Here is a 27,822-nt window from a genome sequence, read left to right as displayed (position 1 = left end):
CCACCCCTGGGCCTGGCCCGTGTTAGTTCTTCAGTGAGCTCTTTTGAATGAATGAATTTGAGGGCTGGAAAAGAAGGTGAAGTGGGTAAGAAAGAGCATCCAGGGGAGCACCGATTCTTAGTATAACATTGTGTGTGAAGGAAGAACTAAACAGAGTTGATGATAAAAGCAGCTTGTGTCCGTCTGCTCCTCTACAGTAAGGATTACTGTTAACAGCTTTCCTTTTAGCCCACGGTTTTCAAGAGAACACCATGTGCGTGAATGCACGCCCATGCACATGCTGAGCAAGTGCAGGAGAGTTTGCATGTTAGATTTATAGAGTTCCCTTCTGTGGGAGACAGGAGACCCGCTAGGGTGAGGTGTAGGGCAAGCCTGAGCTCAGCTGGCAATACATACGCGATGCTGTCTGGATAGAGCCATGCAGGGCGTGTGCTCTTAAATGTGCACGTGGTAGCACCTTGTTGAGCCCTGCACAAGTTAAGACTGATGACCTTGAGAATGACTGTGTCACATTCCTCAGCGAGAGCTTCCTGCACTGGTAACATGCAGTGATTTCAGAGTTTCTGTATGGGTCTTGCAAGACATCATGTGATAACCCTTCCGATGACTGAATTTGCTCTGTCTCATGGTTGTAGAAGGGTAGTGAGATGCACAACTGTGTCAAGAGCAGAAAGGCCTTAGGTGTGTAATAGAGAAGGCTGAAAGGTGAGTGTAGAAGGGTGGATACTGTTTTATTTCAGCCATAAGAGCTACAAACAACAGGAAGATTTGAGACCTCTTACTGACATTATTATATAAAAGAAAAAGTGAGAAAAATGAATACCTTATAATTAGGATAAGTGGGAAACCTCCATTTAAGCAAGGTTAATGGGAGCTGTGGGTGGGAGAGGGTCAGGCAGTCACTTTCCCAGTAGTTTCTAGGTAAGTTACCTTTCTTTCGTGATACCAATTTGCGCATAATACCTGTTGGAAATTGAGGCATAATTTTCTTATAAAAATGATACAAGCCCACGATAAAAACTTAAATTGTTATAGAAGGCTATTAAATAAGAAGGAAAAGTATCTCCTCCTCAGGTCCCCTTTCCAGGGGTAACACGTATTCCTTGCAGAATATTTCAGGGTGTATGCGTACATATACAGCATATACTTATCATTTTATAAAATACACTGTCTGAATTGTCTTACAAGTTTGTTTTTCATACTACTTGGATCTCTTTCCATCCATATCAATACAAGTAGTAGATCTCTCTTATTTCTAAAGGGGTTAGAATAAAGTTTTGCAAGTGGAGAGAATTCTGATAAGAAGCTTGAATTCTGACAAAAAGCTAGAGAAATTAAAAGGAAATAAAACCACAACCTACTTAAGAACTGAATATGAAGGGTAGTTAGGTACTTGAGAGAAATACAGGGCTTTAGAGACTCATTAGAAAAACTACTTCCTAGAAATAAATAAAAGATCACACTATATGTGGTCCTATAGCACTGTGATTTTTTATTAATTATACATTTATTTGTGTGATTTTTAAATTTATGTCTGTCTTCTCCAGTATGCCACAAGCTCCATAAAAGTAGGGCCAAGTATCTTGTATGTTCACCGTCCCATTCCAAATTCCTGGCCTAGTGTCTGGCACAGACCTTCAGTATTTGTAGAATGAAGAAGTGAACAAATAATAGGAAACTTAGACTGCCAAATGAGTGTTTGGTGCAGGGGTTTATTTAAATTGCTCAGATGAAGAAACTGAGGCGTGAGGTAATATAACTAATATAGCTTGTGTATTATTGCAGGGCTGTCAATGAATGTGGAATTCCTATTCTGATTAGAAAACTAAATCAAGAAAAAAAACCCTTCAGACTCTAATTAGTGAAGTTTCTAAAGTGCTGGCAATAAAACTAGAAATGCCAGAAGAAGCTCTGAATAGCTGTTTCTTTATATGAGAAATAGTAAAGATGGAATGAAAGTGTAATTACAAAAGCAGTTTATTAATTTTGCCAAGGTACCCAGGAGACAGTGGGGTTTTCATGAAATGTGGCTTCTTAGAGATGGTAAGATTTGATGCTAGAGGTAAGCATAGCTTTAAATTTTTTAATTCTTTCTGTTCTGTGTCAAAAAAGGAGAGAGGCAGAAGGAAACAAATTTCTGACGTGTGGAAGCAGAGGATTCCACAAAGGAAAGGAAAAAGATGCTCCTACTGGGTCATTGCATTTGACTTTATTAAATTATTCATGAGGTGTACAAAAAGCAAACATATCAAGGCATAAGGAAGGTCTCTTCCTCATTTATTTGACTCTCTATATCATAAAAATGGAATAGCTTAAATTAGGAGGTTTTTTGGTTTGGGTTTTGTTTTTCTTTATTTAATGAAAGTCTAGAAGTGAGCAGTCCAGGGCTGGCATGGTGGCTTCAGTGTCATTAGAGCCCCAGGCGCTTAACCATTTCACTCCTGTGTCCTCGTACAGGGTTTCCCTCTTTAAGGTGGACTCATATTCCACGATGGCTGCTGGAGCTCTGGCCATTGTATCTACATTGCAGATTAGGAGAAAGGAAAAAGGCAAAATGGCTGAAAAGATTCCCTGCCAGGTGAGGTCAGCTCTCTTTAAGCAGCCTACCTGGAAGTCCCACACAACAATTCTGCTTATGGCTCAGCCTAAATAGAAGCAAGCTGGGAATTTTAGTTTAGTTGACTATATATCCAGCTTAAAATGGAGTTATCTAAGGAGGAAGGAGAGATTTTGGGATAAGCTAGTGCTGATAGTCTTTTCCACAGGGAATCTTCATTTGTCTTTACTGTGGAACCTAGTAGGGTTTTTGATTCATTAGAAACTGCTAAATTAGTAATTTATTATTGATCCCCAGTGATATGGACTTGAAAAAGTAGGGCTGAGAAAAAGTAAGATACACTTATAGATGTACACAAATGGTTGTAAGCAAATATTTAGGGATGCTCAGGATAAATACATAGTCTTGTAAGTTTATTACTTTCACAAAACAAAACATTACTCAGTGTTAGAAAAATGGAGATGAAGTTTGAATCCACCTACTTGATGGTCATTCTTCAGGTTCATGCGTAGTTGTTTAGGTAAATTAATGGGGACCCAGGCTCTGATGGATTGGCCAAGGAGCCAGGGGCTGTTGGCAGTAGTATTGTGATGGAGAACCACTGTCTTCCACAGGGAGAAGCCAGGCTGTCTGCCAAGAACTGACCTTCCATTGTCCCGTTGATGCAATCACCCTGAAAGATAAGACCCTCATTTTGTGTGTTAAAAAGTGAGACTTAGTTTAAATAACCCAAACCATTCCTTGGTGTGCCTTTAAGAAACAGAATCCTGAATCTGATATACTGTGCATCTGAGCCAGTGTTGGCAATTTGCAAGCTATTTAAATATTAGCTTTGATTTTCCTGTCTTGTAGACAGAATTCTCCTGAGCCCCAGGGGGCGTAGGGGGAGGGAAAGGGATGAAAGGAGAGAGTCCAGGAACAGTGGAATCAAGGGCATGGGTCTGAGGAGTGACAGTAATGGAAGGTTCTTCAAGATGCCAACTATTCTCTATTCAAGAGCCACTTTTCTCACTGAGAATTATCAAATCCCTTCCCCTTCTCCTGCCCATCTGTAACAGACTTCAGCGTGTACAGGAACGCAGGGAAGGCAGAACTCAAACCTGCCAGTAGGCTCTCTGTTAGAAGGTTTGTTGGGAGAAATACTGAAATCACTTGATCAAATGAACTTAGATGATTAGTGATTTCTTTTGTTTTTAATTTAATTTTATTTATTTTTTTATACAGCAGGTTCTTATTAGTCATCAATTTTATACACATCCGTGTATACATGTCAATCCCAATCGCCCAATTCAGCACACCACCACCACCCCAAACCCCCCCCCCCCCCCGCTGCTTTCCCCCCTTGGTGCCCATATGTTTGTTCTTTACATATGTGTCTCAATTTCTGCCCTGAAAACCGGTCCATCTGTACCATTTTTCTACGTTCCACATATATGCGTTAATATACGATATTTGTTTTTCTCTTTCTGACTTCCTTCACTCTGTATGACAGTCTCCAGATCCATCCACGTCCCAACAAATGACCCAATTTCGTTCCTTTTCATGGCTGAGTAACATTCCATTGTATATATGTACCACATCTTCTTTATCCATTTGTTTGTCGATGGGCATTTAGGTTGCTTCCGTGACCTGGCTATTGTAAATAGTGCTGCAATGAACATTAGGGTACATGTGTCTTTTTGAATTATGGTTTTCTCTAGGTATATGCCCAGTAGTGGGATTGCTGGATCATATGGTAATTCTATTTTTAGGTTTTAAGGAACCTCCATACTGTTCTCCATAGTGGCTGTAACGATTTACATTCCCACCAACAGTGCAAGAGGGTTTCCTTTTCTCCACACCCTCTCCAGCATTTGTTGTTTGTAGATTTTCTGATGATGCCCATTCTAACTGGTGTGAGGTGATATCTCATTGTAGTTTTGATTTGCATTTCTCTAATAATTAGTGATGTTGAGCAGCTTTTCATGTGCTTCTTGGCCATCTGTATGTCTTCTTTGGAGAAATGTCTATTTAGGTCTTCTGCCCATTTTTGGATTGGGTTGTTTGTTTATTTAATATTGAGCTTCATGAGTTGTTTATATATTTTGGAGATTAATCCTTTGTCCGTTGATTCGTTTGCAGATATTTTCTCCCATTCTGAGGGTTGTCTTTTGTCTTGTTTATGGTTTCCTTTGCTGTGCAAAAGCTTTGAAGTTTCATTAGGTCCCATTGTTTATTTTTGCTTTTATTTCCATTACTCTAGGAGGTGCATCAAAAAAGATCTTGCTGTGATTTATGTCAAAGAGTGTTCTTCCTATGTTTTCCTCTGAGTTTTATAGTGTCTGGTCTTACATTTAGGTCTTGAATCCATTTTGAGTTTATTTTTGTGTATGGTGTTAGGGAGTGTTCTAATTTCATTCTTTTACATGTAGCTGTCCAGTTTTCCCAGCACCACTTATTGAAGAGACTGTCTTTTCTCCATTGTATATCCTTGCCTCTTTTGTCATAGATTAGTTGACCATAGGTGTGTGGGTTTATCTCTGGGCTTTCTGTCTTGTTCCATTGCTCTTGTGTTTCCATTTTTGTGCCGGTACCATATTGTGTTGATTACTGTAGATTTGTAGTATAGTCTGAAGTCAGGGAGTCTGATTCCTCCAGCTCCGTTTTTTTCCCTCAAGACTGGACTGCTTTGGCTCTTCAGGGTCTTTTGTGTCTCCATACAGATTTTAAGATTTTTTTGTTCTAGTTCCATAAAAAATGCCATTGTTACTTTGATAGGGATTGCATTGAATCTGTAATTTGCTTTGGGTGGTATAGTCATTTTCAGAATATTGATTCTTCCAATCCAAGAACATGGTATATCTCTCCATCTGTTGGTATCATCTTTAATTTCTTTCATCAGTGTCTTATAGTTTTCTGCATACAGGTCTTTTGTCTCCCTAGGTAGGTTTATTCCTAGGTATTTTATTCTTTTTGTTACAGTGGTAAATGGGAGTGTTTCCTTAATCTCTCTTTCAGATTTTTCATCATTAGTGTATAGGAATGTAAGAGATTTCTGTGCATTAATTTTGTATCCTGCAACTTTACCAAATTCATTGATTAGCTCTAGTAGTTTTCTGGTGGCATCTGTAGGATTCTCTATGTATAGTATCATGTCATCAGCAAACAGTGACAGTTTTACTTCTTCTTTTCTGATTTGTATTCCTTTTATTTCTTTTTCTTCTCTAATTGCCATGGCTAGGACTTCCAAAACTATGTTGAATACTAGTGGTGAGAGTAGACATCATTGTCTTGTTCCTGATCTTAGAGGAAATGCTTTCAGTTTTTCACCATTGAGAATGATGTTTGCTGTGGGTTTGTCATATGTGGCCTTTATTATGTTGAGGTAGGTTCCCTCTGTGCCCACTTTCTGGAGCGTTTTTATCATAAATGGGTGTTGAATTTTGTCAAAAGCTCTTTCTGCATCTGTTGAGATGACCATATGGTTTTTATTCTTCAATTTATTAATATGGTGTATCACATTGATTGATTTGCATATATTGAAGAATCCTTGCATCCCTGGGCTAAACCCCACTTGATCATGGTGTTTGATCCTTTTACTGTGCTGTTGGATTCTGTTTGCTAGTATTTTGTTGAGGAGTTTGGCATCTATATTCATCAGTGATATTGGTCTGTAATTTTCTTTTTTTGTAGTATCTTTGTGTGGTTTTGGTATCAGGGTGATGGTGGCCTCATAGAATGAGTTTGGGAGTGTTCCTTCCTCTGCAATTTTTTGGAAGAGTTTGAGAAGGATGGGTGTTAGCTCTTCTCTAAATGTTTGATAGAATTCACCTGTGAAGCCATCTGGTCCTGGACTTTTGTTTGTTGGAAGATTTTTAATCACAGTCTCAATTTTATTACTTGTGATTGTTCTGTTCATATTTTCTGTTTCTTCCTGGTTCAGTCTTAGAGGGTTCTGCCTTTGTAAGAATTTGTCTATTTCTTCCAGGTTGTCCATTTTATTGGCATAGAGTTGCTTGTAGTAGTCTCTTAGGATGTTTTGTATTTCTTCAGTGTCTGTTGTAACTTCTCCTTTTTCATTTCTAATTTTATTGATTTGAGTCCTCTCCCTCTTTTTTCTTGATGAGTCTGGCTAATGGTGTATCAATTTTGTTTATCTTCTCAAAGAAGCAGCTTTTAGTTTTATTGATCTGTGCTATTGTTTTCTTTGTTTCTATTTCATTTATTTCTGCTCTGGTCTTTATAATTTCTTTCCTCCTGCTAACTTTGGTTTTTGTTTGTTCTTCTTTCTCTAGTTCCGTTAAGTGTAAGTTAGATTGTTTATTTGAGATTTTTCTTGTTTCTTGAGGTAGGCTTGTATAGCTATAAATTTCCCTCTTAGAACTGCTTTTGCTGCATCCTATAGGTTTTGGATCATCGTGTTTTCATTTTCATTTGTCTCTAGGTATGTTTTGATTTTCTCTTTGATTTCTTCAGTGATCTCTTGGTTATTTAGTAACGTATTGTTTAGCCTCCATGTGTTTGTGTTTTTTACGTTTTTTCCCCTGTGATTCATTTCTAATCATATAGCGTTGTGGTCAGAAAAGATGCTTGATATGATTTCAATTTTCTTAAATTTATTGAGGCTTGATTTGTGACCCAAGGTGTGACCTATCCTGGATAATGTTCTGTGCACACTTGAGAGGAAAGTGTAATCTGCTGTTTTTGGATGGAATGCCCTATAAATATCAATTAAATCTATCTGGTCTATTGTGTCATTTAAAGCTTCTGTTTCCGTGTTTATTTTCATTTTGGATGATCTGTCCATTGGTGGAAGTGAGTTTCCCACTACTATTGTGTTACGGTCGATTTCCTGTTTTATAACTGTTAGCAGTTGCCTTATGTATTGAAGTGCTCCTATGCTGGGTGCATATATATTTGTAATTGTTATATCTTCTTCTTGGAATGATCCCTTGATCATTATGTAGTGTCCTTCATTGTCTCTTGTAACATTCTTTATTTTAAAGTCTATTTTATGTGATAAGAGTATTGCTACTCCAGCTTTCTTTTGATTTCCATTTGCATGGAATATCTTTTTCCATCCCCTCACTTTCAGTCTGCATGTGTCCCTAGGTCTGAAGTAGGTGTCCTGTCGACCTTAAAGTAGGTGTCCTGTAGCTCTTAAAATTGTTGTGGTAGAGAAAAGTGAGGCTCTCTGATTCTGTGTAATTCTGTAAAAAGACAGGAAGGTTGTGGAAGCATGAACTCCTTTTGGCCTCCTGATGGCGTACAGTAAATGACTGTTTCAGGGCTTCTGGACCTGGAATTATATCCACGCTGCATTTGCAACATTAAATCGTGTCCTCAGATGCTTAGCTTTCATATTGGGGGAAGCATACTTACCTGCACCCAGCTGATTACAGATTATAAAATAGTTCCTGGGCGAGTGTTATAACAAAAAGTGTAAATAAGTCAGTTCTGAATCTCTCTACTTAACAGTGGGAATGCTCTTATTGACATTGTCAATAGGAATGCTTTTATTGGTGTTTGTACACATTAGACCTTTGTTTGAAATAACTAGCCAGGTAGAGTAACGCTTGTGTTTGGCTGGGTATAGGAGGGATGGAGACTGACAGTTGGTGGTGGTAATTATACATCAGCTTAGAGAGAGGAGATGCACACCTTCGGCCAGTCTGCTCATATCCAAGGGCAGACTTATTCCTTCTCCCATTCACTCTTCTAACGTAAGCAGAGTCACCACCATCTGAATGGACAGTGCGTAGGAGTATCAGTCTCCTCCAAGAAATAGTGTCAGGCCACCAGAATTGTACCCCAGTATGCTGTGTTGTGTAGCATTTTATAAAAGAACTGATAAGAGCTAGTTAACAGATTTTTCTTGTGACCATTTTGATTTGTTCTCTTCTCATATGATAACAGGTGTGATCATATTAGTTATAATAGAACAGAAATAAGATTCCGAACATGAGAAAATATTGGAAGAATAATGTGTGCATGTTTTCTTTTGATCTAATTTGGAGCTTGAAAAGATGCTTTTTGAATCTAGCAATGATGTGTGTCTGTGCGCGTGCATTTTAAAATACACTTTTAAAGGGAGACTTTGAAAATGGAAAATGGCAGTAGACCACACATTCAAAAACTTGGGCCACAGCCAGCCCATAGAAACTTGGGAATGATGCCTGTTCTTGTTGATTCCTGTTTCCTTCCTATACTGTCTAAAAACTTTGTTCTTGGATATCAGAATACCAGATGGGTAAATCCCCCCACCCCCCAAATTAGAACTTTAAGGGAGATTGAAAAGAAATATTAGAATACTTGCATGTAGAAATCTACCACACTGTTTTGTGAATGATTTTGTGCTGTCTCTTCAGCTGTTTGTGGCAGGTATGATAAATTGGCTCAATAAACACCAATTGCAAACGCTGTCCTTCTCTTTCTTTACTCTAGCAGTGAGAAAACAGAATTACTCAATTTCCCAGACTCTTTTGCAGCCAGGCTTGTACATGATATATAATTCTGGCTAAAGAGGCCTGGAGAGGCCTTCTCTTCCCTTATTTACCTTCTTCAGAACATGGGCATGATAACTGGAGGTGTGACAGCTATCTTGAGACCATGGACAATGCTAAGGGTGGCTGAGAAAGGAATACAGAAAAGGGCCTAGTTATTTCATGATGTCCTTAGCACCTATATCAGCCCTGGTTTCTAATATCTGGATTTCTTATTACACGAGAAAAACAACTCCCTTACTTATGCTACTGTTTGTAGCTTAAACTATTACTGTACTGTTACTGCAATTGAACACAATCCTCAGCAATATCTATTTCCTTTTTATGTAGCAAAGCAGACTGAAGTGTTTGCCATTTGGTAGGAAACACATAATAAATGTAGTAGTGCACCTTTTCCATGTTGTATTTTTTAATTTACTTTAACCTTGTCTCTATCCCGTCCTGTTTTAAATAAGAGCAAAAGTTGGAATGCAGTTTAAGATGCATAGGTCACTCTAACATTATTTCAGTAAGTTTTGTGTGTCACGTAGACTGAGTGCTCTAAGTATAATGATTAATGGGACAAGATACCTGCTTTGGGGGAACTTACGGGCTAGCTGGAGAGACAACAGGTGAACAAGCATTGCTGGTACAGTGTGGCAAGTGCTTTGATACAAGTCTGTGGTGCTGTGAGAGTACAGAGAAAGGGCGCGAATCAGTTCAGTTTTACTGTATAGGAAACCACCCCCAACTTAGTGGCTTCAAACAGTCACCATTTATTTACCTCATGATTCTGCAGGTGTGTCACCAATTTGGGCTGCTATCAGCTGGGCACTTCTTCTGGGCTTGGTTGGGCTCACTCTTGCTGAGTTGGCTGAGGTTTGGCTGATCTAGGATGGCCTCAGCTGGGAAGACTTGTAGTCTCTCCTTCTCCAGCAGGCTAGCTTGGGCTTATTGATGTGGCACCTGGGTAGGGTTCCAAGAGAGACTCCTGGGTTTAGAACTGGCACTTCATCGCGTCTGTCACAGTCTGTTGGCCAGAGCAGGTCACAAGCACAGCCTGGATTGAAGGGGTGGGGAAATAGACTTCACCCTTTCATGGTGAGGGAAGCTATAAAATGTCACCAAAGGACATGAATATAGAAAAGAGTAAAGAATTGTGACCAGAGACCTCCCTGGTGGCACGATGGTTAAGAATCCGCCTGCCTGGGCTTCCGTGGTGGCGCAGTGGTTGAGAGTCTGCCTGCTGATGCAGGGGACCCGGGTTCATGCCTCGGTCCGGGAAGATCCCACATGCCGCGGAGCGGCTGGTCCCGTGAGCCATGGCCGCTGAGCCTGTGCGTCTGGAGTCTGTGCTCCGCAACGGGAGAGGCCACAACAGTGAGAGGCCCGCGTATCGCCAAAAAAAAAAAAAAAGAATCCGCCTGCCAATGCAGGGGAAAGGGTTCGAGCCCTGGTCTGGGAAGATCCCACATGCTACAGAGCATCTAAGCCCATGCGCCACAACTACTGAGCCTGCACACCTAGAGCCCGCACTTTGCAACAAGAGAAGCCACCACAATGAGAAGCCCATGCACCACAATGAAGAATAGCCCCCGTTCGCCACAACTAGAGAAAGCCCGCATGCAGCAACGAAGACCCAACACAGCCAAAAATAAATGAGTAAACTAAATAAATTTAAAAAAAAAAAGAATTGTGACCATTCTTGTAGTCTGCCACAGGGCTGTGAGGAAACAGGGGAGAGGTGAGCAATAATTTTCTTAAAGGACTTTATCTCAAATTTTTAAGATTCAAGATAGCAATTTTTTATTAGCACTTAATAAAAAGTGATGCCGTAAGTCATCATCAGTACTGGAATCACTTTCCAATATCGCCAGTTTCTACTCTTTCCTTATCTTTTGAACATTAGTTTTTAAAATAACCCATAATGGACTTCCCTGGTGGTGCAGTGGTTGAGAGTCTGCCTGCCGATGCAGGGGACATGGGTTCGCGCCCCGGTGCGGGAGGATCCCACATGCCACGGAGCGGCTGGGCCCGTGAGCCATGGCCGCTGAGCCTGTGCATCCGGAGCCTGTGCTCCGCAACGGGAGAGGCCACAAGAGTGAGAGGCCCGCGTACCGCAAAAAAAAAAAAAAAAAAGAGTACATACAAAAATAACCCATAAGAAAATGTTGCTCTAAGATGGGAAAAGTTGCACATCAAGAAGTGCAGGATTGAAATAGTGTTTGGACTTTTCTTTAAATCAGCATTGCACATGGACCATTTAAGGCGATTTTGTTCCCTCAAGATGATCTATGATAAAAAGGTTCCATGAGGAAATCAGTTTGGGAGTCGTCATGAACGGTATTTCTCATATTGCAGGTTTACAGTGCATAGTAAAAAGGCCCTGGGAAGTCCTCACATTAAAGTACTTTGCTGTTTAATTTAGTTAGTTGGATTTCATTGGGATAAGGTCAAAAGTTATTGGTTTGATTTTTATATGGGCTAGTTAGTGTCACCATATGTGTGTATGTATGCACACACACACAACTTTTTTTTTTATTTTTTACATAGCCAGTAACATTCCCCACACTGCCCAGCTATTGTCTTTACAGTTCCCATTTATCTTAAGGAACAGAAAAATAGAACAGATGAGCAATGTAATAAAAATTCAGTAATGTTTGATTTAATGGAAGAAAAGATTTTTGTTTTTAAAAGATTTAAATTTTTGTTAAAATGGGTTTTGAAAAATTTACCAAACACTGTGTACTTTTTTTTTACTGTTTAAACAATGGTCAAATAAATTTTAATAATGGGTAGCATTCCTATAATGCTCACCATATGTTATCCCAAGTACTATTCAAAGAGCTTTTAAAAAAATTTTATTTAATTAATTTATTTTTGGCTGCGTTGGGTCTTCGTTGCTGCGCACGGGCTTTCTCTAGTTGTGGCGAGCAGGGGCTACTCTTCCTTGCGGTGTGCAGGCTTCTCATTGCGGTGACTTCTCTTGTTGCAGAGCATGGGCTCTAGGCATGTGGGCTTCAGTAGCTGTGGCACGTAGCTCAGTAGTTGTGGCTCTCAGGCTCTAGAGCACAGGCTCAGTAGTTTTGGCGCACGGGCTTAGTTGCTCCGTGGCATGTGGGATCTTCCTGAACCAGGGCTCGAACCCGTGCGCCCTGCATTGGCAGGTGGATTCTTAACCACTGCGCCACCAGGGAAGCCCCAAAGAGCCTTTTTATGAGTTACTGTATTTGATCCCCCAAGGAGTCCTGTTGGTCCTTATTGTGTTGTTTTTTTTAATTGCTCTGAGTAAAGTTTTAATGCATATCAGGTCATCATAATAAAAACATGTTTTTTTTTAATTGAAGTATTGTTAATTTACAATGTTGTGTTAGTTTCAGGTGTACCACAAGGTGATTTGGTATACATATATATATTTATGTTCTTTTTCAGATTCTTTTCTATTAGGTTATTCCAAAATATTGAGTAGAGTTCCCTGTGCTATACAGTAGGTCTTTTGTTGATTACCTCTTTTATATATAGTAGTGTGTGTATGTTAATCCCAAACTCCTAATTTATCTCTCCCCCTCCCCCCGCCCCCACTATCCCCTTTGGTAACCATAAGTTTGTTTTCTGTGTCTGTGAGTCTATTTCTGCTTTGGAAATAAGTTCATTTGTATCAGTTTTTCAGATTCCATATGTGAGTGATACGTGATATTTGTCTTTCTCTGTCTGACTTACTTTACTTAATATGATAATCTCTGGGTCCATCCATGTTGCTGCAAATGGCATTATTTCACTCCTTTTTATGGCTGAGTAATATTCCATTATAGATGTGTACCGCATCTTCTTTATGCATTCATCTGTTGATGGACATTTAGGTTGATTCCATGTCTTGGCTGTTGTACATAGTGCTGCTAAGAACATAGGCGTGAATGTGTCTTTTGGAGTTAGCATTTTCTCCAGATATATGCCCAGGAATGGGATGCAAGGTCATATGGTAACTGTATTTTTAGTTTTTTAAGGAACCTCCGTACTCTTCTCCATAGTGGCTGTACAAATTTACATTCCCGCCAACAGTGTAGGAGGGTTCCTTTTTCTTCACACTCTCTCCAGCATTTATTATTTGTAGACTTTTTTGGGGGGATTTATATATTTATTTTTTGCTAGGTTTTGCTCTTTTTTTAAAGGGTTTTGAGGAGGAATGTCAAGGCCGCTTACAGAAGCTCATTCTCTCACTGCCTGAACTGTTTCTTTCTTTTTCTTTTATATTGGAGTAGAGTTGATTGACAATAATGTGTTAGTTTCAGGTGTACAGTGAAGTGATTCAGTTATGCATATACTTGTATCTATTCTTTTTCAAATTCTTTGTCCATTTATGTTGTTGCAGAGTATTCAAAGAGCTTTATACGAATTATCATATTTAATACCCCAAAGAGTCTTGTTGGTCTTTAGTGTTACCCTCCCCTTTTCACAGATGGTAGACAGCTCTTGTGTTCCATTCTACAAGGGTGGAGCTGTGACTTGTCAGTCTGGCTCCAAAGTGCATGCTCTTTACCACCTCGCTGTTCTGCTAAGAATTACTCACCTAAGTGCAGAGTGTCGTGGACAGCATATTCATGTGTTTTAAATGAAACGTTTTAAAAGTTATCAATGGAGCATTCATTCACCCTAACTCAGTTTGTTGCCTGTGTATTTAGTAACTGGTTCCTTGTGCCTTAGATGGAAGATATTTTGATATAGAAAATGAAAATGCCTGTTGTTTCCAGTGATGCATTGTCCTCTAATATAGGTGACAGAAACATCTCCCAGATCTAGAATGATGTTATTCTGCAGATAGGTCACCTCCTACAACTCCTTTCACTTATCTTTGACAAAAAAATAGATAAGCCTTTAATCAAATTTTTGATAGTGTAAAATACTGAAAGATACTGTCATTCTACTTTGAATTTATAAGATCTACCTTCTCAAAGAGCATCTTGGTGGAAAACATGTTTTATGCTTGTATCAAATAAGAATTCATGTTTTAAAGGAAGAAACTAATGAATTAGACTTTTAATATTTGATTTAAATCACATTTACCCGCCACAAGTTCATATTACTGCTGGACAAAACATGTCAAGTATTTTTCCTGCCATTGATGGAGCAGGTAACTATGCAGAATGAATATGAATGAAGAATTTTTGAATTTTAGGTTGTAAAGGACCTCACTGGCATAGAAATAATGTGGCCGTGTCCAAAGCAGTGATCATTCATTGAAAGGCCCCCCTGTCAGATCACGGGCACCTTCCTCTACCTCTTCTTTTTGAGTCTCTTTATTTAAGGTCGTCTCACCAGGTTGTTTCTCTCATACCACTTGTCTACAATGCAACAGTGTTTGGAGGGTGTGTGTGTATGTGTCCGTATATATATCTCCATCTTCTTTGAAAATAGCAGTGTGGATGTTACTTATTAGAAACACTGACCACACAGGTCTTAAAATTTGACTATTATAGAAAATGATCAGACAAAAATACAATTAATGTAAGTATGTACTACTACAAACTGTAGGGTTGGTTAACCAAATAACCACAAATTTAGTTATAAGGATGACATTAAAGTAACAAAAATAGTAAACAAAATTAGCAGCATGTACAACCTATGGCCATCTCAAGACAACACAGATAACGAAAGCAACGCTTCTGAAAATTACGGTACTTCTGCTGCCTGTGAGTACCAGTTCAGAGGAAGAACATTGCAGCAGTGGAAGGCAAGAGTCAGAGCTCTTGGGCAATTTTGGGTCCATCAGTGACTTGTGGACAGTACCAGTAGACTCCCTAATTTGGAGCGTAAAAATTATAACTATATTCAGTTGTGGAAAATAGTTTTGCCATAATTCTTCAAAAACACTGATTTTTCACTTTGAATGGTATGCTAAACAGTAATTTTTATTATCCTTTCATTGTTCTAGAAACCCAGTAGTGTCCAAACTTAGTGTGTGTTCAGAGTCATTGAGATGCTTCTGAGCTTGCAGCTTCTGGGCCTCATCCTCAGAGGTTCAGGGTGTGGCCCAGGAGTCTGCAGTTTCACAAGCTCTGCAGATGGTTCTGAAGTGGATGGTCCCCATTCCTTTTACCAAGGGCTCACAAAATAGAAGGGCAGGAGTTGGGGCAACTTCCTGAAAACCTGGATCTGGAGCTCAGGCAGCCCCTGAAGGGGCATCTGAAACCACTCACCCCTTCCCCCTTTTACCCAATCCTTGCAATAGCCCGTCTGCCTCTTCCTCCCGACAGTGGACAGTTATGTCTTTACGGTGATAAAGATTGACCTGTGTAGCAGGAGGGAGGTTCCCACAGTGCAAACCTAGGCTCTCTCAGTTATTGACAGTGAATAGGGGAGGCACGCGTGCTTTGCCTGACTCAGGTCTGCCCCTCTATAGCTCCATGTTTACCTCCTGTTCCATATTTCTTAATCAGGCTGTAGGGAATTTATACTTTTCTAAGAATAACTACCCACTCTTTGAAGATTTTTGTGTTTGAAGGCTTTTCCTCTGAGGCTACTGTTTTCATTATTGAGCAAGAGAGTCAATGAAGATTGTCATTATATCAGTAAGGTCTAAATATGCAATAATGTCATTTAAAACTTAATGGGGCTTCCCTGGTGGCTCAGTGGTTGAGAGTCCGCCTGCCGATGCAGGGGACATGGGTTCGTGCCCCAGTCCGGGAGGATCCCACATGCCTCGGAGCGGCTGGGCCCGTGAGCCGTGGCTGCTGAGCCTGCGCGTTGGGAGCCTGTGCTCCACAACGGGAGAGGCCACAACAGTGAGAGGCCCGCGTACCGCAAAAAAATAAATAAATAAAATAAATAAATAAACAAAAATTAATGCATCGTTAGAACACCACAGAAATCCTTGCTGCAAACAATGGATGCAAAAAAACTGATGGCAAAAGTTTAAGGTGAAACAGTGTATTTGCATAATCTCAAAGAATCTCCTGTAAGATATTGATTACAACAGGAAAAATAGTAACTTTGCTATGGAGAAACCCTTAGGCACCACTTTAATCAAATGGTCAAGATCAACAGCACAAGTAAAACGATCTATTGATGTAATGTAATGTAGCCCGGGATGCAATGTGTGGAGAAGGGCACGTCACTTCTGTGGTATCCTTCCCTATAACCATGATAGTGTCAGTCTAATTATGAGAAAACATCTAACAGGCCCAAATTGCACATCATTCTACGAAACATCTGACCAGTGTTCTTCGGGAGTGTTGAGGTCATAAAAGAGAAGGCAAGACTGAGGCGCTGTCACAGAGAGAGGAGACAAGGAAGCCGTGAGAACTGAATGCCACACAGGGCCCGGGACTAGATCCGGGACTAGAAAAAGAAGGAAATTTGGAAAAATTCAAATAAAGTCTAATTTAGTTGCTGCTAGTCTCTAGTATTGTGACATTGTTAGTTTATTAGTTTTGATAATTGTACTATGATCATCTAAGGTGTTGGCATGAAGGGAAGCTGAGTGAAGTATATACAGGAACCTTCTTCTATTTTTGCCCCCTTTCTGTAAGTCTAAAATGATTACATAAGACAAAGTTGAGGAAAAGGTACTTTTGTTTAGTAATGTGTAAACACTCTGCAATAGCTTAGCATTTAAGAATCTATCTCCACTCAGCTCACCTGCTCTTCAGCATGTGTTCCCCACACGTACTTTTATGTTCTAGTTCTGCTAAAGCATTTGTTGTTGTTAGCACCTTTGGGGAGTGAGGGGGAGTAACACAATTTTTGTATGTATTACAAAGTATTTACGACCAGTGTAACAACTGGATGGGTACCCCACCTCATTGTCGAAAACGTGACAGTGCAGTGAAGTCCCCCTGTTCCCTTCCTTTATGGCACTCTGTCCCTCTCATCCTCTTTTACCACCCACACATAACTGCCACCACTTAGAGATAATCCATAGAATTTGCTCTTTACTGATCCTGTTTCATTATTTGCCCCTTTTCATCCAAAGTAACATAAATTGCATTGTACTGTATCATATCTACAACTTGCTTTTTTTGCCCCACATGTATGTCTGATTCATTCTTTTTCATCATTGTATAGATAGATATCCATTTTATGAATACCCAATATATATTTATCCTTTCTCCTGCTGGCAGACATATTGGGAATGTTTTTGGTTTGGGGTTTTGTTTTGTTTTTTGCATAGTTGTCCATTTTTAAAAGTATTTTCTCAGGTCAAAAGAGATCTCTACTTTTTCTGAACTCCATTAACGTTGTGTACCACTTTTAGCTTAATATTTGTGACCTTTTATTATACTTATTTTTCTTTTCTCCTGTAGCAGATGGAAAGCTTTTTGAGGATCTAGTTCTCCAAGATGGACTTATTGGGATAATAAGGATTTAATTTTGTTGAATGAATAAGTAAATACTTAATGAATTAAACACTGTCTACATATAGATGTTGGGCATATTTGTGTTTATTTTCTTAGTTATATGGTGTTGCCTCTTGGGGACTTTTCTTTGTTACATTTATGCAGTGTCAGAAACTGGTCACTAAGCTAGAAATATGGAGCATAAATAAGCCTAAAACTTTAAGAAATTATATTCTAGGTTTGCAGGCATCACAGGTACAGGGTTTTTTTTGGTGTGTTTAACATTGAAGAAGAAAGTTTGACAAAGTTAGCAATTTAATCTACATTTGGCATTACAGAGCAGAAGGGAGCTCTCTATATTATGGCAGAAGTCTTGCTTTTGTGTATCATTCTATATTGATAATTTTGAATTTGTACCCAGAATGGAATTGCCCAAATTAGTTCTTTTCTTCCAAAATTCTTTTATTTGGATGTTAATCTTATCCTGCAAAAACACTGAGCAGGTTTCTTAGCTCTCTTGCCTATCTTATTTGATTTCTACAACAGCTTTGGCAGAGATAAGCAGGGCTAGTATCACCCATATTTTACAGATTAGGAACACTGGAACGGAAGCTGGGGGAGGTTGTTTGCTTAGGGTCACTGAACAGAACCAGAGACCAGATCTTTCAGTCTGGTCCCAGACGTTACAGTTTCAGTGTTTAAAATGAGCAAAAATATTTTGTTTTGCTGGCATTTTAATAGATGATTCAGTAACATAATGCCTGTTTGACAGTTCATCATAGTAATGTGGGGAGTTTCTCATCATTGTTAGTGGTCCATTATAACTGCCTTTTTGCTGCCCTCTTTGTTAGAAGCGTTCGAAGAAAAGCTGAAACCAAACATTGCAAAAGAGCGTGTCATGACTGGTGTGTATTTTAAAGGAAAGAAAAACCTCATAAGTGGAACTGATACGAAGGAGTGACACAACCTAAAGTTAAAATATCGGAGGAGACAAATGGCTTTTTGATAGCTCGAGACCTACCAATGAATTAAAACTTCTCGGCATATGGACTGGTGCAGTTCATCACTCACATTGCAATCTCAAAAATGCAGAAGCAGTACACGTAAATATTGTCTTCATGTCAGAAATACACCTTCGTGCTTGAAAATGATAAAAAATTACAATCGATCCTTACAACTGTTCTGTTCATCTTTATTGATCAGGTGCAAGAAAGATAAATCGCAGCCCAAATAAGATTATAGTAAATGTTAGCATCGTAGGGGACTCTACGTTGATAGAAAGCCATTCATCATCTCAAATGGTGACCTGTCCATTGCTCCAGCCACCCTGAGTCTGCTGTCTAATCACATACCTATTGATTTTATCTACATCCAACAAACCTGGATGTGACTGTCATTGGGCAACCCAGATTGTTAAATGCAAAGGGGTCACTGGTGTGAAGAGGATTTCATTTTCATTTTCTTACCAACCAACAATGATTTATTAAAAAATAAACTACCCCAAGTCATGCATGTGAAACCTGAGTGATTAGGGGATGAAGGGGCACAGTAGACTGCATTTTGGGGTCTACTGCATTTTGTTCCTTTGCACTGTGATGCATTTTGCAGGGTATTTCATGGAGTCTGAAGACTCATAGGGTCATTTAGGCCACCCTCTGCAGTAAGACAGGTTTCACAGTAGCTAGCCAGAATGGATCATTTTTAATTTTGCTGCCCCAGGAAAGGCATTACTTTGCTCTTACAACTTGATTTATGTTGCTTATGTGTTCATTCATGTAATATTGAAACATTTTTTTAATAAAAATTACCTAAATCTGCACCCCTGTTCTTACTGATTAATTTGTTATAAATGTTGATGCTCTTGTGGTCATATGGAGATGATAGAACAAACTCTACTCCATAAAGAATCCATCTTGAGGATAAATGTACTGTGTAAAAAGAAATGATCCTTTATTATCCTAGGTGGAACACTGGAATAATAGGTAAGTATAGTGTGTGAATATCATATTCAATCAGAGTGTCTTTTGATCTTGCAGTGGTGGATTCCAAATAAGGGAGATCAAAATAATCTTTCAAAAATGTGTTAGGAATTTTCTCAGAAGGATCAAATAATGATGAATTACAAATGTGAACATTTACTCTTTAATTACAGCCTGTATACCGACAACTATACTGTTATTAAATGGGTAGCTTTACATGTATTTTTGTAAGTATTCATGCTACCATGCAAGAAATCTTTCTCCTACTGCTTGAGTGGCCGACACAAGATTTTATGTATCTTTTTGAAATCGTAGGTCTTGCACACATTTTGACCTCTTGGATACTGAAAACTCTGCTATCGATCTTTATCCACAGAGCTCAGAGTTCTACAGAGTCACCACTGAGCAATACCAGAAAGCTGCTGAGGAGGTGGAAGCAAAGTTCAAGTAAGTTTTTAATAGTATTATCATTATTTACCCTTCTTGACAAGATGAAAATACACCTTTATTGCTCTTTGATACGTTAGCCCTCTGGAATACTTGGAAATGTGTTTGGATCCATGTTGCTCTAGTGGAATTCAAATGCAAGGAATGGGCATTTGGTGACTGTGTTGCAACTCAATTTTACGAACTCAGGGGAAATTGAAAGCAATGGTGATAGAATTTTCATTTGGAATATTCTATAAGATAGGATACCATTGATTATGAAGGTGATGTTAAATTGCTGTCTCTTTTAATAGAAACACAGAAATCATTCACTTGTGTATCATAAAATGATGGGCATGTCCAACGGGTATCTGCCTTTCTCCCATTTAAGCTGTTTTCATTTCTTCACATGTACCTTGAAAGCATTTAAATCACAGACTTTACCTTGCCCTTGATTATGAGGGTGATGTTAAATTGTTACCTGTGTTAATCCTTGGAATGTTTAAATGAATGTTCTGTAATTGATGGATCAAAGTGTCTGCGACCCATAGCCCTGTACTTTCCCTTTGCTTCCAGTGCTCACATTAGGTCAGAAAACATCATTCAGAATTTTCCTGAGTGTATAAATAGTTCTGTTGTGTAACCTCTGTTAGTCGCACTTGTGCAAATTAGTGAAGCACAGAAAGGTGCTGTGACAGGTTTAGTTGAAAGAGTGCATTGGGCTCTGACCTCCTTCCTTGGCATGTTTATAAACATTTGATAAAATGATTAAACCCTAAGGTAGAATGTTGTTACTTTCTGCTATAGTGCAGTTTGTGTGGTAATGGATATTGGTGTTATTTTAATGTTGATTAAAAAAAAGACTTTTTAAAAAGATGGTTTGAGATATCTTTAAATAGACAAAAACCTTTAGTCTTCCTTAGTGAATTATCTCTTTAGGGGCAGTTGGGAAAGGCCTTCTAAAAATGAGCCATAAATCTCACTCTTAAAGGTTAATATGCTATCTTTAGAATTTAGATATGGTATTGGATAGACTTGATTTTAAAAGGCACTCTACATATGTATTCTCAAAGTTAGGTTTTTATCCTTCCCATTAATGTTAAAGCACTGTTTTTTAAACCTTTGGTCTCTGTACTGTGAGAACCTTTGACTTGGCACCTTGGGTCTTTCTTCCTTGTAAGATGATAGCTATACAAATAACTAAAATTTAAGTTAAAGGAGATCAATTCTGACTAGAATGATCTATGAAGTCATTATAAAGAAGATGGTATTTTAATTGAGGCTTGAAGAAGAGTATTGAATAGTCAGGAAGGAAAGGTATTCAAAATGAAAACATCTTCAGTAGTTGGGTGACAAACTAGCTAAGAGCAGTGGTTTGACTCACAGAGACTGGTGCGAGATACAGCTGGAAAGGTTGGTAGGGTCATTCATTAGCTGCTGGGCTAAGAAGTTGGTCTTCATTTAGCCAGAAGGCATTGGAAGGTGTTTGACCAGGTGAGTACCCCAATTTCTGTTGCCCTTTAGGAATTAGTCTGATAGTTGATGTGAGGTTTGATTGGAGGTGTGCAGGGAAAAAAAAGCCAGAGATACCAGATGAGATATCTCTATAAGTGAAAGAGAAAAGGAGGGGATGGATGCAAAAGTCACTGAGAGATTAGACATGAATTAGTGATGAATTGGTGTACTGGTTTGCTAGGGCTGCCACAGACTGACTGGCTTAACAGAAGTTTTCTCACAATTCTGGAGGCTGGAAGTTCAGGATCAAGGTGGAAGCAGGGTTGGTTTCTCCGGGGGCCTTTCTGCTTTGCTTGCAGATGGCTGTCTTTACATGGCCTTCCTCTCTGCATCTGTGTCCTAATCTCCTTCTCTTATAAATCACATTGGATTAGGGTCCATCCTGATGACTTCATTTTAACTTACTTACCTCTTTAAAAATCCTCTGTCCAAATTTGTTTTCTGAAGTACCAGGCATTAGGACTTCAACATAAGAATTTTGGGGGAGACACAGTTCAGCCCATAACACTTGGACAGAAGGGATAAAGGAGAAACAGAAACAGAAATATGAGCTTAGTTTATTGGAAAATTGGTGGAAGCTGAATATCATAGAGAGAGAAGTCTGATTTTAGATGAAAAGAATTGGCTTCTCTTCTGAAGCCATGCCCAGCTGCCATGTCATTCAGCCTGGGCTAGCCTACTGCAGAATGGGAGGCTGCATGTAGCACAAAAGTAAAAGTCATTATGACTTACCTTCTCCAAGACAGCATGGACCTGTAGTTTGGACTTAGTTTTAAGCAGAGCCTCAGCAGCATCATTCTCTTTTATCTTTAGAAGGTATTATTCTTTATTAGATCCTTCTCCAATCTGGTGTAGTAAACAGTCTGGCCTTTCCCAAAGTGAGCTCTGGCCCTTGTACCTAGCTCCTGGGACAAACCTCTAAACCCTTGGAATTTCCCAAGTGAAAGAAATGTCTTATTATTTACGATGGGCCCCTTATGACATGTGGTATCAGCCCGGTGCCAAAGACTGAATTCAGCCACAGGGGCAGTCAGTCAGGCAAGAATGTGTGATGAGGCTCCAGTGAAGCTCAGGACACTAAAGTTCGGGTGAGCGTCTCTAGTTGATACTACTCTGCATTTGTTACACAGTGATACCAGGAGGGAAATGCATCCTGAGGACAGTGGGAACATTGCATCTGGAAAACTCTCAGACTTTGGTTTCTTTTCCTTTGGCTGATTCTGTGTATCATTTCCCATAATAAGCCATCACTCTGAGTTTAATAGCTTTAGTGAGGTCTGTGAGTCCTTTTATTGAATTATCAAAGCTTAGGGTGGTTTGGGAACCCCTTGAACTTGCAGATGATACTAGAAGTGAGGACACTCTTGGGGACTCTGCCCTCAGACTTTGCAGTTTGGCTAACTCCAGTGCAAACAAAAACCCAGGAATTTCAAAGCTAGGTTTTTCAGAAAGTGACTTTCATTATATCATTTTTTTCAGCTACCTGCTAGCCTGAGCTTCCTAGAATATCGTATTTTGATTTGCATTGAGTTCATTAGTGTCACACCAAGGAAGTGATAGTGCTTTGGATGTAAGAGATGTTTACCATCTTTGAAGACACAGAGATTCCTCAATGGAATTTTGTTTCTCCTTAGAAACTTGAGCACCTCATGTAATCATGACATCTTCAGTCTTTTGCAAGGCAGAGTACTGTATTCTTTCCATTGCCTGACAGAGCTGAACTCAGCAGTTCCTCTTGGACAGCAAACTCTGAAGGACTTTGAAGAGGATTTAGTTAATTTTATGTGATGGAAGGATTCATTTGGATACATCTTGGTTACAGGAGATGGAAGCTTTTTAAATTGCAATTTCAAGGGCACTGTTATGCACCTGATGGGGGGGGGTCACATAAAATCACTGTAAAGAGAAAGAATAAAGAATGCTCCGAGCATTTGAGGCCACATGTGATGAACAACAGTTACATTGGGGCATCCTGCAGGATAGCTAATGGAATTATTTTAGGGAGGCTTAAATATTAACTCACACTTCAGTCCCTCACTTTATAGTTTGGTGGTAAACCAGTAAAACACTTTAGATTTATTGGAATTTTTCCCCCTGTTTTATCAACACATCATTCATTCATAGTGCTTCTATGCAACATGCCCTCCCCTGCATTCTGAATATACAGCCATGAAGGAGATAGGTGGGGTCTTATCAGCGTGGAGCTTAGAGCTCGTCAGAGGAGGGCAAGAATAAGACAGATTTAATAAACCAAAGCTTTTTAAAAATCCACAGTTGGTTCTACTGTGATGAGATAATTGTATCCCTAATAAATATCAAATTATTAAAACTTACTATTTCTTTTTTCAATGGAAATTAAGTAATTTGGGATCAAGAATGTGTGCTGTTTATTTTCCTGCAAGATCTTTTTCCCCAAAATAGCTTTAAAATTTTGGCTATAAAACCCAAATCACTGGGTAAACCCAGTGATACATGTATTTTTTACATCTAGCTTTTATTCAAGAGATATATCTTTTCTTTTCCCAGCTCAACTGAAACAGTCATTATAAGCACTTCATATCACCTTTATCACCCTTTGTTATTAGCTGTTAAATAGAGCAAGTTATGGTGTTAGTTCTGAGTTAGTTACATGGCGGGAGTACCATGTTATAACTCAGCTACTTAAAATTATGTTCAGTATTAATCCTTATATTCTAACTTGTAGGTAATTAAGCGAAATGTTATATTAAATGTTACATTGATAGTGCTTAGCACAGGTCTAGCACAAAGTAAATGCTCAATAAATATTAGATTTTATTTTTTATTATGTATTATTATTATGATATTATTATTTTATTATCATGTCCAACTCATGTTATGAAACTATGCACCATAGGGGAGATTTCTGTATCTGGTTCCAAACGAAATCTAGATGATGTTAAAACTTCCCCAAAGAACATTAGGGAGAGTTCTTACCCTTGGGGAGCTCACAGTCCAGCCAGGAGACAGCATATAAAGCTCTCATGACAGGACAACCTCAAAAGGGATGTGTGTCAGAGCTGTCAGGATGTACAGACAGAATAAGGGGTGTATGGACAGAGTGCCACAGGGGCTCTGTTTGTTAGTCAGCATCAGAATCCAGTTGCCTCAGTGGATTGGGGTCAATATACCATACCCACAGAAAGGAAATGTTACCATAGTGTTATGTACACACAAATTGTTTTCAAAATATAAAAACAAACATCAAGCAAATGTAAAGCAAAAGGCAGTGTAAACCTTGTGAAGACAATGTAATATCAAACAAAAGCATTTCAAAGACGATTGATCTTTCACTCCCATGTTTTCCTTTAGATAATTCAGTGGCCAGTTCTACCTTCCCTAAAAATATATATGGGAAGTGACATAGATCTCTCAAAAATATTTTGGACTGGTTTTATTAGAGGTATAACTTTTCAACTTGGCTTCAGTATCTTTGAAAGATGAAGCACTCGTAAAGGAGTATGGTTCTGTGCAATTGGATGTGAATAGTGGTAATGCTCCTTTGTGTGCCAGATGTTAGGAGGGGTTTTCACTTTTTTTTTTTTTTTTTTGCGGTACATGGGCCTCTCACTGTTGTGGCCTCTCCCACTGCGGAGCACAGGCTCCGGACGCGCAGGCTCAGTGGCCATGGCTCATGGGCCCAGCCGCTCCGCGGCATGTGGGATCTTCCTGGACCGGGGCACGAACCCGTGTCCCCTGCATCAGCAGGCGGACTCTCAACCACTGCGCCACCAGGGAAGCCCCTCACTTTTATCCTTGAACGAAGTTGTTGAAACCTGACTTATAAATTTAGGCTCATGGAAGAAGCCTGGGTTATCCTTGCAATGTATTAAAAGATTAGTTACCCTGTGGAAGGAGTTTAGGTGATTGTACAGTATCTGTGGAATGCTATGCAAAACTCTTACAGATAAATTGCTTTTTTAAGTATCACTATATAGTAAAAGGTTTGCTTCAGTGTAAAATTCTTTCTCTTTAAAATGTTCTTGGTTTTATTAGGGTTTCACTTTGACTGGCAGTGCTGTTTAGTTTCTCTTTAGGGTGTGTGATTTTAATAGCTATACTACGAATGAGTTAGTGAAGCTCAGGATGACACGCCAGTGGTATCAGCAGGTGTTTCTCATGTTCTCTGTAATTACACATGTGGATTATGGACAGTTTTAAGCAACAGTGTTTAAAGATCCTGCTTAATTGGCTGTAAAATAATTAAATAAGGTTTTGACTGGCAAATTTATAATTCTGTTAGATGCATAAGCCAGTGCGCTTGAATGTCACTGTGACTTCAATTTGGAAATATTAGATTAATAGAACTAATTGTCCTGCAGGTACAAAGTTTACTCTGATTAATAGTCTTAAAACTCTTATAGAAGTTTAGCCAAGTAAATTTATGTTACTTACCATTCTGTTTAAACTTTTAATTAAAACTTATTTCCAAAGTTTGCAGTGTTTCAGCATTGCTGTGCTTCTTTCCAGGTTTTCCAAAGCTGAGCTCCTATAATTTTTCAGTGACTCCAGCTGCCTCATTGAGTAACTTGCCCTATCAAAAGGATTAAAATTATATACTTTCAGACATTTATTTGTATCTGCAGCTGACAGTTTCCCTGCACATTGTCTCTAACACTTATCGATGTCTGCTTATAACCTACTTTAGTGCTGCGTGAATGGCTCTGATATACCAAATGTACATGATAAATGTTTTATCTCTGATTCTCGTTGATCAGTTTCTAAATGATCAAATGGTTTATCTCAGTAAGACACTAATTCACATTGATCAAATTCTCAATGACCAAGTTGACTTGGTTTCTGCTGAACACAAATTGTATTAAAACAACATTACTTGAACATGCTGGCTTTTCTAATGCAGGAGTTATGTTACCAGCAGTTACAGTATAACTCGAGTTATTGTATTATAAAGATGTCTTCTCCCTAATGAAAAGTTTACATAAGAAGAAAAGAATGTGATATTACAGGAAGAACAGGGCTTCGAGCAAGGATTGGGGCTTTTACTGACTAATTAAATTCTGCATTTGTATTGGGCCTTTCCCCCCCTTTTTTTAATTTGAAGGGCTGTGAGCAGGAAATATAGCAGCTGCAGTGGTGACATTTTATTCCCTACGGTCCTTAGAGCCAAGCAACGTCTTGATTATTCAGTAAGAGACTTAGCAATTGAAGAGGCTAAATTCTAGAAAAAGTAAATATACCTGTGCTCCTTCTGCATACACTTGGTTATAATTGCCTAGTTAGCAGTATAGGGTTGTTTGTTGTTTTTGTTTTTTAAACATCAACTCACCTATGTCAGCTTCCATAGTATTTCATGTACCCACTAGAGTTTGTCCAATAGCAAATACCCATTTGGCTGAAACAAAGTCTCAGTTATTTAGAACACTCAGTTCCTCAGGCAGGTTATTTATATTCCACCTTTGACTTGTCTCTTCCATCTGTAAAATGTAAATTTTAACTGCCATTCTCTTTAGGGCATTCAAGCTCAGAAGATTTAAAAGTTGAAAAAGAAAAAAAAAGTTGTCATTGATCTTCATCTAAAAAATGGACCTAAGTAGTTTTATTTAGTTGTAAGACACCAGGTGACCTTTTAGTTTTGTTGTGTATGGTATGGCAGCCCCTTTTGTACTTCATCAGGGGATATGTGGAGAGCAGCCTGCTGCCTCTCAAACTAAGAAGCTGTGTGTGTCATTCTCTTCCCCCACACCCCCCAAAGCAACAAATTAGTTCCAAGGCAACAAGTGAGACCTGCTTTGGAACACACCACTGTTTGACAGTATTTCTTACGATGGGCATGTAGAATTGGTTAGATTTGTAAGGAAACCTTAGGCGATTAGTGCCTTTCCCCCCCTTTAAAATTAGAGCCCTCCTAATCAGATTTGTCTAGTTAGTTAGTTTCTTCTTATTTCTTTAAGTTGGAGTTCTAGCCTTAGTCTACATACTTATTCTCTAAGGTAACAGAAGTAAATGCCAAGAAACATTAACACCACTTGCGAGTTAGCTTTCCACCTGTATCATTTCTGCATACACTTGGTTATAATTGCCTATTTAGAAGTGTAGGGTTGTTTGTTGTTTATATTATGTTAAGACATGACACCATAACACTCCCAGAAGAGAACACAGGCAGAACAGCCTATGACATAAATCATAGCAACACTTTCCTAGGTCAGTCTCCCAAAGCAATAGAAACAAAAGCAAAAACAAACAAATGGAACCCAGTCAAACTCACAAGCCCCTGTACAGCCAAGGAAACCACAAACAAAATGAAAAGACAACCCTCGGACTGGGAGAAAACACTCACAAATGATGCGACCAACAAGGGCTCCATCTCTAAAGCACACAAACAGCTCATACAGCCCAACAACAAGAAAAAAACCCGATCAAAAAATGGGCAGAAGACCCAAACAGACCCCTCTCCGAAGAAGACAGCCAACAGGCATGTGAAAAGATGCTCAGCATTGCCAACCATCAAGAGAAATGCAAATCAAAGCCACCCACGCCGGCCAGAATGGACATCATCAAAAAGTCCACAAGTA

General features: G+C 39.0%; 1 protein-coding gene across 3 annotated transcripts in view; it reads left to right on the top strand.

Moving 5' to 3' along the window:
- CHCHD3 (coiled-coil-helix-coiled-coil-helix domain containing 3) overlaps positions 1 to 27,822 on the top strand; it is a 449,179-nt gene that overhangs the window by 215,196 nt on the left and 206,161 nt on the right. For all 3 annotated transcript variants that reach the window (XR_003795228.1, XR_003795227.1, XM_029233536.1), the window contains exon 6: positions 19,707 to 19,777. Coding sequence is in view for 1 of the 3 variants with exons in the window: in XM_029233536.1 (XP_029089369.1) it covers positions 19,707 to 19,777 (71 nt within the window). In the remaining 2 variants the exon portion in view is untranslated. The remainder of the gene's footprint in view (positions 1 to 19,706; positions 19,778 to 27,822) is intronic.

This window comes from Monodon monoceros, unplaced genomic scaffold, assembly GCF_005190385.1.
Source record: "Monodon monoceros isolate NGI ecotype Baffin Bay Population unplaced genomic scaffold, NGI_Narwhal_1 Super_Scaffold_2, whole genome shotgun sequence".
NCBI classification, from domain to species: domain Eukaryota; kingdom Metazoa; phylum Chordata; class Mammalia; order Artiodactyla; family Monodontidae; genus Monodon; species Monodon monoceros.
Note: the sequence above shows the minus strand (reverse complement) of the source record. Positions and strands in the feature narration are given on the sequence as shown.